The following is a 14,847-nucleotide window of genomic DNA, read 5'->3' on the forward strand; positions in this document are numbered from 1 at the left end:
GTAGTTGCAACCTTTGGCCTATAGTCAAAATAGATAAACTATTTTTTTATTGGTATGCAAGTGAAATTTGAATGTAGAATTCAATTCCAAACGTTTAGTCCGAGTATGTGTATTTTTAAAACCTCCGTAACTGATTCTGACATGCAGACCTGTTAAGAGTACCTGATTTAAAATGATAAATGTACCTTAACCTGTACTTTATTTTAAAAATCTGTTTTTCTTTTTCAGAAGAAAAACAGTGTTTTGGTTAAATATTAACTTATAATGCTCCATTATTTGTTGGATTTTTTTCCTAACGGCAAAGATAGTTGGTAAAATTCTTATGTTAAATACCAGTTTTTCATGAAAGCTAACATTCCATGTGCTCAGATTTGAATTTGAATCTGTGTATTTTGGTGGAGGTTAAGGAGCTTACATAATTCATGATGACAGCCGATAATTTTTTTTCTATTCCTGGAATTGGTTCTTAACTCTGCCATTTACTCTTTGGCCTTGGATTAATTAGAAATAATATACGTGAGATACCTGTTTCAGGACTTGTCAGGTACAGAAGTTACATGCTTTAAATGTTAGATGCCTATTTTCTCCTTCAGGTAGTAAACTCTGTACAATGTGATGCAGAAGTGTGGAAAGAGAATTGAGATTTAGAACAAAATTTAGGAGAAATTTAGCCAGTGATTCATGTTCTTATAAATTCAACTACTAATGTTTTTAGAATTTTCCCATAACACTTTTTTATAAATTAACAAAAATAATTGAGCTTGAATGATTTTCTAGATATTGTTAAGCTTAAATGCTTGCTTTTGTCAGCTTTCAGCATTTCCTTTTGAATAAGCAAATTAGTGGCTAACATCCTTTTCATATACTCTAATGTTGTCTAACTTTTCAGGTAAAATAACTTTTTTTCCCATGGAAAAGTTCATATTGATGGTAAAGCTGACTAGTAGTCTCTTTTAGAGGTGAACACACACAATATTAAAGCTATACAATATGTATTTTTAATTGACAGTTCTCTATTTTAATCATGTAATTACGTTTTACAGAGCTTACAAGGAACTCTTTTGCATAGTCTACATTGTCTTCCAGTCACTTTTGGCCTTTTTTCATAGTCTCTCAGTGATATACTATTTTTCATAGTGCACCATATGATTTTCCTTTTATAGTTGACAGTATAATTTCAAGGCATACTCTAAGCCATTGGTTCTCACATTCACATCTATACCAACTAGAGGACTTGCTAAACATATACTGGGCCCCATCCTCAGAATTTCACATTCAGCATTTCTGGAGTGGGGCTAAGAATTTGCATGTCTAACAAATTCCTAGGCCAATGCTGCTGGTCCATGTGCCACACTTTAAGAAAAACTGTTATAAAATATAAAGTATCATTGTCATGTCTTAATCTGTTTAGTAGTTTTCCTCTAAATTTAATCAGACTTTGAAGATTAAACCAGCTTTTCTTGATTGTTAACAGGAAGCTTAGATGGATGTTTAGTGCCTCATCAATAATTTTTCTAGAATTAGCCAATAAACTTTTTCTAACTTGAAAATTTTATCATCAATTTTAAGAAAGTTGGTAGTTTCTTTAGCCTCTAATTGTATTATCTGGTGTAAGAAAAATATTACCTGTCAAACACCAGGGGTTTTTTTTTTTGCCTCATAATCTTCCTGAAAGAATTTTAAATAAAAGTCGGAATCTCTATCCAGGCATGTTTGCCACTTAGCACGAAAACAACTAACTGAATATTGAACAGGTAAATAGATGGATGGGTGGGAGAGTGGGTTGAATGATGGATGGGTAGATGGTTGTATGTCTTAGGCATCTCTATATCCTAAGTAGTAGCAACTTTATGACAGGTTATTTTGCCTGGAAGCTGGTATATTTCTTTAGATATCAATTATAAGATGCATCCAATTTTCAAATGTGTTAATAAATGAGAAATCACGTGACTTAGAATAGAAAACATACAGTATTTAAATTAATTTTGTAAGACTTGTGTATTAAAGAATTAAGGAATCTGCGACGGAAATTTTATTTATATTTTCCTTTTAGATTGTCCAGTTTATTGTTACATTGGTTCAGAATAACCAGCTTGTGAGTTTAAAACGTAAAAGGTAGGTTTTTATAAAACATTTTGACCTGTACATTGCAACCAAAAATTTTACTGTTTAACCATGAATGGCCGACATTTGCTGAGTATATGCCTAGTGTTGTAGATGAACATTCTTCTCTTGTTAAATTATACTCACAACATTTCATTAGTGCGTTATTTCCTAGTACTGTCATTCTGCTCATGTTTTTGAGAGACAAGGTTAGCCTAAATTGTCCCTTTACAAACACACAGTAAAAAAAATCCGTTTTTCATTCACATTAGCAATTTAATGTAGCTAGAGTTATATAGTTCAGTCAGCAATGAAATATATCTGGAAAGAGTACTTTATAACATTTATTATAACAAACGTAGGACAGATAAATGGATAAATAAAAATCCTAGTCACACTCATCCCCTAGTTTCTATTCTTAAGATGTAATCGTTTTAAGAGTTTCTTGTGTATCGTCACTAAAATTTTTTATTCATTATTAAAATGAGTGTGTTTATGTGTGGGTAATTTACTAAAAGCAGTTTAAATACCTTGCTTCATTGAACTTCATGATTATCTTCTGATTTTCAGGCCTCTACTTCTAAACACTAATGGAGCCCAAAAGAAGAATCTGTTTCAGCACATAGTCAAAGAACCAGCTGATAGTCACCATCATAAAGTAATTTTTTAAATTTTATTTTATATTATCTCAAACTAAATTTTATTAACAGCAATATTTCATGCATTCAAAGAAGTTTAGTGAATAAGTGCTCAACCTTCAGCTTTATTAAATCATGACATTTTCATTATTTGGTCATTTTATGTACATGAATCCATGAACAATATTTGATATTCTTCATATATCTAAATTTCATATAAATGATACCATTTTGTACATATTGTTCATTGTGGCTTTTTTCACTTGGTCTTGGTTTTGAGATATACTAAACATAGAGAATAGTTCATCTCTACTATTATATGATATTAATTGAATTAATATGGTAATATAATTATGGATTTATCCATTGATTATTTTAAATTTCCAACTTTTATTATAAATGTACACAGACTAGACTGCTTTTCACTATAGTAGTTTCATAAAATGTTTATCTGCCTTCATTTTTGTCACAGGCTCTCTGGATAATTTGTCAAACTTATAACCAATGGCAATTTAGTCCAGTCCAGAGTCCACAGAGATTTTTAATATGTGATTATCATTGTTTCAAAACTTAGAATTCTAAATACTGCTAGAGATTTATTATTAAAGTATCAAGATTTTTGTTCTCAGGAAAATCAGAGTTAACCTAACATCTGGTTTTTCCTCCCACCACTGTTTCTAATCAAGCATACGTAACTATTTTGTTTTTTAAGATTGAAGATTCATGTAAGAGAATGAAGATTTTTTAAACAGATTTGTATATTTTTAAGTACTTTACATCTTTTGCTTCTTTATTATCTATAGAATGTTGAAATTTATAGATTTTTGCATTGTACTAATTACCTCTGTTTGCTTTAGAGAATTGAATGCTTTTTGTTAATGTACCTATGGTCTGAATGTAGCTTAAAAAAAAAATCATTGCTAAAAAGCCAGGCTGACATTTAACTGTGGAATAGTTGAAGTGCTTTTTTTCTATTATTGAAATCATCTTAATGAGTAAGAATAAAATATGTGTCAAACAGTGTCGCTTGAGTTGAAATAGTCCCCATCAACACAGTGACTATCTGTGCTTGAAATGTCTAGTGAAGCCCTAAGACTATTTTATTTTTTACCCTTTGGATATAAAAGAAAATACTTTAAAATTTGAAGATCTTTCCATATAACCATTCTGAGGCATGTCCTCTTTAAGGTCCCTTGTAGTAAGGAAAAAAAAAGTAGAATACAGAGAATATACCTCGGTGAATTGGTACTACTTATAAAAGTTAGCATATAAGTCTCAGAAAGGCAGAGAACATAATCTGTTTTGCTTACTCTTGTATTCCCAACATTTAGTAAACAATAGGTTCTCAATTAGCATTTTTTAAGCAGTAATGTTGTTTGGTAGTCAATATATATTTTTTCGATATATTTTCTCCCTGATTTTTCAGGTTCCACACAGTAGGACTGAAGGTTTAAAGCCAAGGGAGCGGATTTCAGATGACATCATTATTTATGATGTTACTGATGATAATGCAGATGAAGAAAATATCCCAGTTATTCCAGAAACTAATGAAGATGTTATATCTGATCCCTCCAAGTAAGGAAATTGTGAAATAAAATTTATGAAAATATTGGTTACTTTTCTTATCAAAGAGCTAAGTTCAAAACTACTTTATCTTTTGATAAACTAATATCTAACTTGTATTTAGACTATTAAACTGAAAAATTGAGCCAAATTATTCAACCATTCCCCCACCCCCAACCCCTGGAAAAAAGAATCCCAACAAAAAAGTAATGAATATTCTGATTTTTTTTTTTTTTTTTTTTTAAATTTGTGCCTTTAGCACCTGGTCTTCCTAGGTGGTCTCCCATCCAAGTACTAACCAGGCCCGACCCTGCTTAGCTTCCCAGATCAGACATCGGGCTTGTTCAGAGTGGCATGGCCATAGACCATGGACCGTGGCTCCACTGGGGCGTGAACCCAGGGCCTTCTACATGTAAAACAGACGTGCTAACCACTACACTATAGAACCACATCTGAGAATTCTGATTTTTTAAATTTTGTAGTTAAACACTTTTAATTGATTCTTTGTGGTCTTGTATCATATGAACTATCAATATTGGTGATTAAGCTGTTCTCCCAAGAAATTTATGCCTTTAATATGTGCTTTAGGGAGAGCATATCCAAGGAGAATGAATGGATAGAATTAATTTATTGAATTGATCTGAATGTAATTGGTTCTTTCTCATATTGCTTGCTGATCTAGCTGTAGCCAGTACCCTGATATTGTCATTGTTGAAGATGACAATGAAGATGAGTATGCACCTGTCATTCAGAGTGGAGATCAGAACGAACTAGCCAACGAATCTCTAAGTTCAGGCAGCGACGGCACCAGCCCTCTCATGTCTAGTGCCATCCAGTTAAATGGCTCATCTAGTCTGACAACAGAAGACCCTGTGACCATGATGGATTCCATTTTAAATGATAACATCAATCTTTTGGGAAAGTGAGTGTTCATCTAGATGTTACCTAAATTTATACACTTTCTTTGTTTACTTCACATATTCTGTTTCTCTTTGAGTGATCTTCCTTTCAGATTACGAACATATGTAGTCCACCTTTCTCTGTGTTGGTTAGGGCTGAGCTCCACAAATGCTATTTTGAGGAGAATTTAATCATCCCAAGAGCAGTCTTGGGATTTTTTGGCAGTTCCTCAGATTTCTTTAATGAAATACTTGTTTCAAATGTCCATAAAGTATGTGTGATTATATTTGTGTTTTTATAAGGACGTGGTATAATATATCTTATTAAGGAACTTATAGCATAAGAAAACCAGAAGTTAGTAGCAATGACCAGTAATAGGAGATTAAACATTTTATAATTGATTATGTCAAGGAAATAGATGAATTACACTATGTTGTTTCAGGACCTTTTTTCTGTACATACTGAAGTTATGTGTAATGGTGCGTTCTCAGTTAACCAGATTTTCAGAAATCCCAAACATTAACTAGGATCTCTTTAAGATTAAGAATTGGTATGGATTCAGCAGTTGCTAGAAGTATTTTGCCTAGCTAGATTGCATTGTGATTTTTAACATAAAAACAAACCCTAATATTTGATTTTTTAAAATTTCTTTCTTTCTTTCTCTGTTTTTTTTTTTTTAGGGTTGAGCTGTTGGATTATCTTGACAGTATTGATTGCAGTTTAGAGGACTTCCAAGCCATGCTGTCAGGAAGACAGTTTAGCATAGACCCAGATCTCCTGGTTGATGTAGGTACTTTGAATAATTTTTCCTGTACTGGCAGTTTGTGTATTTATGTATATTATTTACAAATCAATGCATCTGTTTCTTATATTCTACACTGTTTTTGTGTTTTCTTTTTTTAAATGATTGGTTTTGTTTATCAGAAAGTGAGCAGATGGTTTCAGGACAGTGAAGGAGGGTAATCACTACCCGTCTCTGAGTAGCAGTTCAGTTAATCCCCCTGTAACAACATATCAGTTCTATTCAGCAGTACTATTAAATCCAGGTCTTGTCTGGACTTGTTGCTGTGTTATGTTTTGCTCTAGAGTAAATTATCACTGAACAGAAATTGGTGGAAATTAGTAATAGAGATACTTAGCCAGGAAACAGCATGAAGACACTTTTTAGCTTTGGGAATTAATGTTTTCTACTCAAACATATTATATTTGCACCATTTTTAAAATTATTATGTCCTGTGTTCTAACGTTCCCTTGCTCCAATCCTCACCACTATTTCTATGATTTTGACTCCAGCGTTGTCCGGTCTGTGAATCCTTATCTACCGTTTCTGGCACTAACCACATTTATTGTTCTCTTTCCTGTATCACCCCATCCTCTCTTACCTAAAGCTTCCTACGTGGCCTGTTCCCATCCAGATGAATCTGATTCTCCTTATTTTCATTTCTTCTTGTGAACATGTTTCTTTCTTTATCCTGAAAGTTTTGTTGCTCATTTTTTTTGCATTTCTTCCCTTAAAATGCAGTTTCTCTCACATCAAGATTGTACAGTCTTGCCCTTTTAAGAGCTTTTCAGAGAGGCTGTAAGAAATTAGTCCTTTGTTACTCTTCAGTCATAGTTTACCACCTTATCCCTCTGCTTCTCTCATCAGCCTTTGTGTCACATGACTTTATCATTATCTCCAAATCATCATGCTTCAAAGGATGGATATCACATTTGAGTATTTCCTTTCCATGCTGACCTTTATTACTGTCTCAAGTAAATTCAGCATCCATGTTAATGACCTCCTTCAACTTGTTAACAGTAAATCCTTGATTCTATCAATCTTTTTCTCCACTGTAAATCCAAGGACCTTCTAGAATATATGTCCCTTAGATCACTAAGAAGGAAATAAAGTCCCATTATTCTGACCCTCTACACACTCTTGCAGTCTTCAACTAGATTATTTAAATCCTAGTCACAGAGGATAATTCATCATGTCTTGGTCCTCTCATGAGATATGGAATCTCATACCCTTTCTTCTTAGAGGAAGTACTTCCTCTTTAAAGCTATTTTGTACAACTGCCCTCTACCTTTCTTTTTTTTCTATCTTTGTTCTTTCCTATCTTCCTTCAATAGGTCTTTCCCATCTTAAAAAACATTTTGACATGTTGCTTTGCTCATTTATCATTCTGCTTCTCAAATCCTTTCACTCATTTAGAAATGAGTGGCTATATTTGTTACTTCTTTTTTACTCTGTATTTCTTTTGAAATCATCTTATCTTTCTTGTCTTCTCTAAGCCTGTGCTGTCTTCGTTTATCATAGTAAGTATGTTGTGCTTTCTTTTTTTTTCCAAATTAGGTCAGTAGGCTAATGAAAGAAGGTTTGTTTAGAATCAGATTTAGGTTCCATTTTTGGCTCCTGTTACTTAACTAGCTATGTTATTATTAACCTTGGGAAAGTTAATCTCTCTTGCCCAGTTTCACCATCTCAAAAATGTGACTAATACCTAACATGAAGGACTTGTGAGGATTGTAAGTAATTAACACTATTATTATTAACATTATTGATTTTAGAAGCATGCAAACTATTCTCTTTCTGTTTCCCTAATTCTTTATTTCTTCTAAGAGCGTTTCTTTTTCTTGCTGTTTTCTACTTGTGAGTATTCTCCAAGGTTCCTGGTCTTTTATCTTCTTTTATTTTTTCTACCTCTTTTTTTCCCTCTACCTCTTCTTTTTCTATCCTTTCTCTCTGAAGGAATTTGGGCTTGTAGGATTGCTTTCAAATGCGTATCTCCAACTATTAGTATTTTTTAAAGTAAACTTTACTTGAATTCTAATTCCATGCTTTTGGGATCATCAGTTAGATTGTACCTTAGTCTATTTGTTTTTGACACCAAACTTTTCTTTATTCTCTAAAGTAGCTACCCTTTTCAGCTTTCTTATTTTCTGAGTTGTATCAGACTTCTCTTTACTTACCCAGTATAGTAATCACAGTCATCTTGGTTTCCTTATCTTTTACCTCATCATTCACCATGTCCTGAGTATTTTCCAAAATAGCATTCACAAGTCATCCCTACTTTCTGTTTTCACCCCTGCCTCTTTCATCTAAGACCTTCATTATTTCATTCTTGAATTATGCTTTGTCACAAATAAAAAAAAAAAGAAATCACTCATAGGTTGCCTTGTTCTCTGGATGGCAAAGATGATAAGGACATGAATAAATATGCTGAAGAATATATGGATTCTCTCTGCAAAGTTCAGTACTTAGTGACCCAGTGTGGAGTCAGCAGAAGGGGTCTGGCCTTAGAATTCAACCAATTGTGTCAGCTCCTTCTACATGACCTACTTTTTTCTACGTCATACCATACATCTGCTAGGAATACATGAAGGTATCTCTGATTCAGTGCATAGGGGGAGTGGCAAAGAACAAGTGAGGAGCTTACACCACTGGCCCTCTTCAGATGCCACTCTAGTAGGAACAAAATCTGATCAGGCTTGTAAGGCACTATAAGCTGAACTGGCAGATATCGGCAATCATGTACAGCTTATCTACTCTTAAAGAACTCTCTTTTCATAGATCAGTAGGACATATGAAAGAGGGGAAAGTTAATGCAAAGAAAGGAGGAACGGGGGGTATTTTTAGGGCTACCTTGAATGTGGAAGTTGGAGAGGAATCAGTGCCTAGAGAGGATGGAAGCAGAACCTGTGACCTCTGCATTTCATTCTATCCTGTGAACCATTTGGTGTGCTCCTTCTCTTAAAATGCTTTAATTATTATGTTTCATTGCTCATGCTGTTCTCAAGGCTCTTAACTGCTATCTCCTGACTGGCCTTGCTTTACTTTTAAAACATTATATATGCAACTTACTAGTCAACTCAGAACTTCTATGTTATTTGGACTGGTAGTCTTACTTCTCTGTTGTTGATATTGCAGTAAGAATGTATTCTTCTCTCTGTCCTCCCCTTGCCAAGTCCTAACCAGTCCCCATGTACTAACTAATACATGTCACGTAGCTTCATCCAGACCTTTTGTTTCTTCATTTGCATGTATGTGACAGAGACAGACACATACATCTCTTAACTCAGTACTTTTGAGTTCCGCCATCCATTTTTATTTTAGTACTGAATTATATTTTATCATATGCTCCTATTTGATGTTGTTCTTATCTTGTCCTTTAGATTGTAAGCTCCTGGAGAGCAGGAATAGTATCTTCATCTTGTATTCTTCATGATGTCAGTTATTATGTGCTTAATAAATCCTTGTGGAATGAATGACTTTGAAACATATGACTTAAACAAAAGCTATATCTGTAAACTGGTTATACTGAAGAGTACATTAAACAGTGGTCTTGGCATTTATGGCTTCCCTTGCTAGGTGAGATGAAAAGAACAAACAGGAAGATACAACATTTGGTCAGAGGGCTCCCCTTGAGGTGTAATCTAGGAGCCATATTGTCATTGAGCAGATTGTACAAATTTATCACATAATTAGCAAATAGTCAGTAAAGGCTTAGGGTCAGTGCAAGGCACTCAGTCATGGTTGCTCCTTAAGGCCAAAGGCATTTAGGGAGAAAAAAGTAAAGGAAATGAAGGAAAGGGGAGGAGTGGAAAACCACCATTTTGCCTCAAGTGATTAATCCCATAATTTTATAGAGAAATTCTTACAAGATCTAATGCATGGGTTAGCTTCCTTTGCTTTTTTCATTTTTTCTTTCTACTTTCCTGCTTTTCTTCTCCAAACTTGTTTTACTGTATGGAAACTTCTAGTGCAGGAGCTACATCTCTTCACCCAACATGGCTGTATAAAAATTTTGAACACACAGTTAAATTTTTTAAAAATATTTTTTAAACTTATCATCTTTCTTGTTTGGTCTTTCAGCTTTTCACTAGTTCTGTGCAGATGAATTCCACAGATTACATCACTAATACAAAAGTAAGTTTTAATTCATGTTGCTCAGGACCCATAGCTATACGAATCTGAAAAAAAAAAGTCCTAGTAAGTAGAGAACAATATCACTCCCAGTTGAAAAAACGATTTTATATTCTTACCTAATATATGTGATCAAGGTAGTAAAATTCTAGATGAAAATTAGTTTTTGGTTATGGGGTGAATCATTGCCAATTCTACTAGCACTTGTGTGATTAACTACCAGTATGAAATCAAAGTGCTGGGAGATCACCTGGTTAAACTTGGTGTGTTCAGATATATCACTGAAATAAATTATTAAAAGATGATTTCTTCATGTTTTATGTGCTTCATTTTACATTCTTATTCCTTCTATAAACTTCTCAGCATTTTTATTAAGAATTTATTGGTACTGATATTCTTAAATAAGTTTCTTCATTTTATTAGTATATAGTATAAAAGGGATTTGTACCAATTGTAGGTCAGACAGATTGAAACAATGAAGTATGGATTTTGGACTTTTTTAAGTAATGCTTTTTGTTATTAACTGTATAGGAATAGCAGTTGAGATTAGCAAGTGTTGCCAAGAAATTCTTTGGAACTAGTTTTTCATAAGTAATAAGGACATTTTGAGGTTGTTAGAGCAGACATTTAGAAATCATTCTATCACCTTTACAGCTTATTGTCTTGAATAGGCATATACTCCATTTATCTTGCAGTTATACCAAATTGTTTAGTAATCCCTATTTTTCATTGAATACAAAGGTAAATCAAGTCTTCTGAAATTTGTACAAATTCTAGATTAGTAGAATTAAAACTTTACTGTAGTCTAACAATGAACACATATCAAATAAATATGAGTGATTTTGGCAAAAGGGTGCAGTTTTTCTATTATGTGCAAGGACAGCCTCAGCAGATTTTCTACATTTTCAAAGTTATAGCATGGATAACTTAGAGTTGAAAGAATTTGTGAGTTTTTGAACTAGAAAGCTGATTATACATTCAGTTTTGGATTGTCAGGGGGTGGCATACTTTTTCTGTAAAGGCCAGTTGGTAAATATTTTCAGTTTTGCAGGTCATATGTCTCTGTCACAACTACTCAGCTCTGCAATTTTAGTGCAAAAGCAGCCATTGACAGGACATAAAAGAATGAGTGTGGCTGTGCAACAGTAAAACTTCATTTATAAAAACAGTGTGCTGAGTTTGGCATGTGGATCACAGTTTGCCTAGATTTGTGTTATAAGATTCTAACCTTAACACTTGTGTTTCAGTAAGTATGATATGATTGATGTAAGACCTTAAGTTGAATGAACCCATATCATGTATTCATTTAGTGAATGTGATGTACTCTTCATTCCTAGACATTGAGTCATTCTTTTCTTGGATCATCCTCTTTATTCCAAAAACCAATAGGTTAAATACAGTTTTTAGAAATAGCAGTTAAACAGCAAACTGCGTATTTGCTCTACAATACCATAGAAAAATTAAATTTGAGAGTAACTTTTCATTATAGTTGTAGGATCTAGATTAATGTTTTCTCATAATGGGCACATCGTCTGTTATGTCCGTGCTCATGACAGGTGTTATATAACATGGATTATAAAACTTTGCTAATGAAGTTACCTTATACTCTTCAATACAAGAATCTAAGTGGCCACTACTAATGAATAAAAATTTGCATTGGAGATGAAACCTATTTGTCATCCTGGTTCTCATATGTTTTAGAATAACAATCTTGGAAAAATAACTATTTTAGGAAGTATAAAAATGGTATTATTGTATTAATATTTATTGTGAATGCTAAATGAGGAATATTTTTTATGTAAATTTTTTGTAAGATGCAAGTAGTTTTTATTATTTTTTGGTGTCATTATTATATCTGAATCCCAGAAATTTGTACTGCTTCATTATATGATGAATATCATGGGAGTTATAAAAATTAGTACGTTTGTTACACCATATATACTTAACCAGCATGCAGATATCTGGGACTTACAGCTATTCAGGAAAAATTGTGAACCTGTACACCTCAGTTTGGAGTACTGAAGAATTTAACAGCATTAAGGATTTAATCAGTCACATGTGAGGAGAGAAGACAGTGGTTGACAGAAGCAATTTAAATGACAGAAAAGTACTGACAGAGCCACAAAAAGGAAGCGAAAAAACACCACCTCAGCTTTGAGGCTTCCAAGTTTAGGGATAAATAGTTTTAAGGATGTCACCATGTTATCCTGCGCTACTCTAAATATGTTCATTTATGTTAAATATCTGTGGGTGAAATGTGTAATACATTTTTAATCAAAACTTTAATATGAGTTTAAATAATGATCTCTTAATTAGAAGTTTGAAATCAGCCATCTTTGATTCATTCCCATCTTTTACCCTTAACAAATTTTGTCTGTTCTTCTGTTGAAATGCCCCCTCCTTTTCATACTGATTGTCATCCTAGTCCAGGATCTTTGTTTCATCTACTTGATGACAGCAGTAGTTTTCTTAACAAGTCTTACCTCTACTCAGATCTCTCTCTCTCTAGTCTATCTTTCCTGATGTGCCCCCTTCACATATATTTCAGATAATATACCTATATTAGCATACTGTATCAGTTTATTATTTTTTGCTGTTTTCAGGAACATATAAAATATGAAACAAGGATTTTTATATTATTGTTTTTTTTCTCTTTTAGTCTGAGAACAAAGGATTAGAATCTACCAAGAACAATGTAGTTCAGCCAGTTTCAGAAGAGGGAAGAAAATCTAAACCCAAAACAGGTAGGTATAAATGTAGTACTAGTTTCTGTAGATAAAATTTTAAGATTAAGAGTCCTATGTAGAAACTAACTCAAGCCCAGGAAGGTCTTGCAGTACTTAACAGTTGAGCACAGAATATATTGGTATCAGTTCTATGCATAGTGTATCAAGGTGCCAGCATATAGATAAAATTGAATCAGTGAGGTAATAGTTCTTAGAATTTAAATCATGTTTGTTTTTTACTAACTTCAGGAGAAGTGAAAGAATCTTTATTTCTTAATCGTTGAATAAAAGACTAACTTTTCTGACTTGAACATTCTTTAATTTACTGACACAAAATAGCGTATTTCTTGTTTTTCTGTACAAGGTTAGTGATTGCATATATGCATCTCTCTGTTTTTTTCCACCTTCAGCTCGAATGCTGTATAAGCTGGTGATAAAAGAGCACTTTTTCTCATTTTTATTATAGACAAGCAGCTTATCCAGTATACTGCCTTCCCACTTCTTGCATTCCTCGATGGAAACCCTGCTTCTGCTGTTGAACAGGGGAGCACAGCATCATCAGAAGTTATGTCTTCTGTAGATAAACCCATAGAAGTTGATGAGCTTCTGGATAGCAGCCTGGACCCAGAACCAACCCAAAGTAAGCTTGTTCGCCTGGAACCATTGACTGAAGCTGAAGCTAGTGAAGCTACACTGTTTTATTTATGTGAACTTGCTCCTGCACCTCTGGATAGTGATATGCCACTTTTAGATAGCTAAATTGCCGAGAAGTGGACTCTACATGTATATATTCATCAAAATGATGAACTATTTATTTTAAAGTATCATTTGGTACTTTTGTTTTGTAAATTGCTGTGTTTTGTTTAATTGGATACTATGGAATCAAAAGCACCATTTGCTTTTCTCACCACAAACTTACAAAGCTTTCAGATGTTATTCAGCTATGTAGGTACACAGATTTAATACACATTATTGGCATATCTTTAAGTTGGATTCAGATGGGCATTTTTCTCCAATTGTAGTAAATTGGATTTATTTTTTACATATATGCCCATTACTCCAGTTAAACTTTTGTCTTATTTGTTTGATGCTGTCTGTTTGTATTGAGTGTAAGTCACTAAAACTAATGGTAGAACTCCTAAAGCTTTCTCTGTTCCAGTTACTTTTACTAAGTATTTTTCACTTGGCTTATTTCTAAAACTGGGAACATAAAGTGCCTGTATCTTGTAAAATTTCATTTGTCTCTTGGTTCAGAGAAGTTCATTCATGTTCACCAGGAAAGGCAAAGTATACATGACTGCTTGCTGTCTGATATGGTTTCAGTTCCATATACATAGAAAGAAGAAGGGGATGATGGGGTGACATCAACTGCATCCACCTCATTGAACTAGTTTTAAGTAAAAGTTTTCTGGTTTGTTTTTTTTTTTGAACCATAATATTTAGTGAAATAAATCCAATGAATGTTGCATACTAGTGTCTATTACGTGTCTTCTTTGGTGGTGACACCCACATATCACATTGCTTTCTTTTCATAGGAAATAGACTTAAACTGTAAATCATGTCTGTTGTCCGTTATTCTTAATGAGTTACACCATATTTTTGTGCATCTCAAAAGACTGTGTTGCACAAGAGAGGAATATGATGTCTCTAAACTTACTGTGTTTTATAGTTCATTGAATAAAAATTATACTGGCTTTTCTATGTTTCTAATAAAGGACTGAGAGATGTATGCCTCTCACTGTCCCAAATGAGGAAAAGACATTATCTCTGGATGCCACCAAGGTCCTGCAATTTTTGGCCTGAGAGAAGATAAGAGAAACAGTCAAATCACTTTTTCCCTTTGGAACCAGGTGCTCAGAAGGATTATAGAGACCTAATGTAAGACCAGGCTACCTCTTCCTTTTATCACTCAAAGAATTCCACCTTCAGGCAGGGGACTGGAAGCAGTACAGTTAATATCTGAATATTCGATAGGGCTGTTTATTGAGGAATTCACAAAGTGGCTTCC

The 14,847-nt window shown here is 33.5% G+C and overlaps 1 protein-coding gene and 1 pseudogene across 2 annotated transcripts in view; one reads left to right on the top strand and one right to left on the bottom strand.

The window, feature by feature from the left end:
• The window catches only part of HSF2 (heat shock transcription factor 2), a 29,044-nt gene extending 14,735 nt beyond the window's left edge, over positions 1-14,309 (top strand). The window contains exons 6-13 of one of the 2 annotated variants that reach the window (XM_039854145.1): positions 2,054-2,115; positions 2,674-2,761; positions 4,168-4,316; positions 4,987-5,226; positions 5,885-5,990; positions 10,063-10,116; positions 12,773-12,857; positions 13,306-14,309. In XM_039854145.1, coding sequence (XP_039710079.1) covers positions 2,054-2,115; positions 2,674-2,761; positions 4,168-4,316; positions 4,987-5,226; positions 5,885-5,990; positions 10,063-10,116; positions 12,773-12,857; positions 13,306-13,598 — 1,077 coding nt within the window. In that variant the 3' untranslated portion in view covers positions 13,599-14,309. The remainder of the gene's footprint in view (positions 1-2,053; positions 2,116-2,673; positions 2,762-4,167; positions 4,317-4,986; positions 5,227-5,884; positions 5,991-10,062; positions 10,117-12,772; positions 12,858-13,305) is intronic. The other variant, XM_039854146.1, reaches the window with a different exon arrangement.
• On the bottom strand, positions 4,555-4,670 carry LOC120596440 (uncharacterized; annotated as a pseudogene).
• Positions 14,310-14,847: the final 538 nt, after the last annotated feature.

This window comes from Pteropus medius, unplaced genomic scaffold, assembly GCF_902729225.1.
Source record: "Pteropus medius unplaced genomic scaffold, Ma_sr-lr_union100, whole genome shotgun sequence".
NCBI classification, from domain to species: domain Eukaryota; kingdom Metazoa; phylum Chordata; class Mammalia; order Chiroptera; family Pteropodidae; genus Pteropus; species Pteropus medius.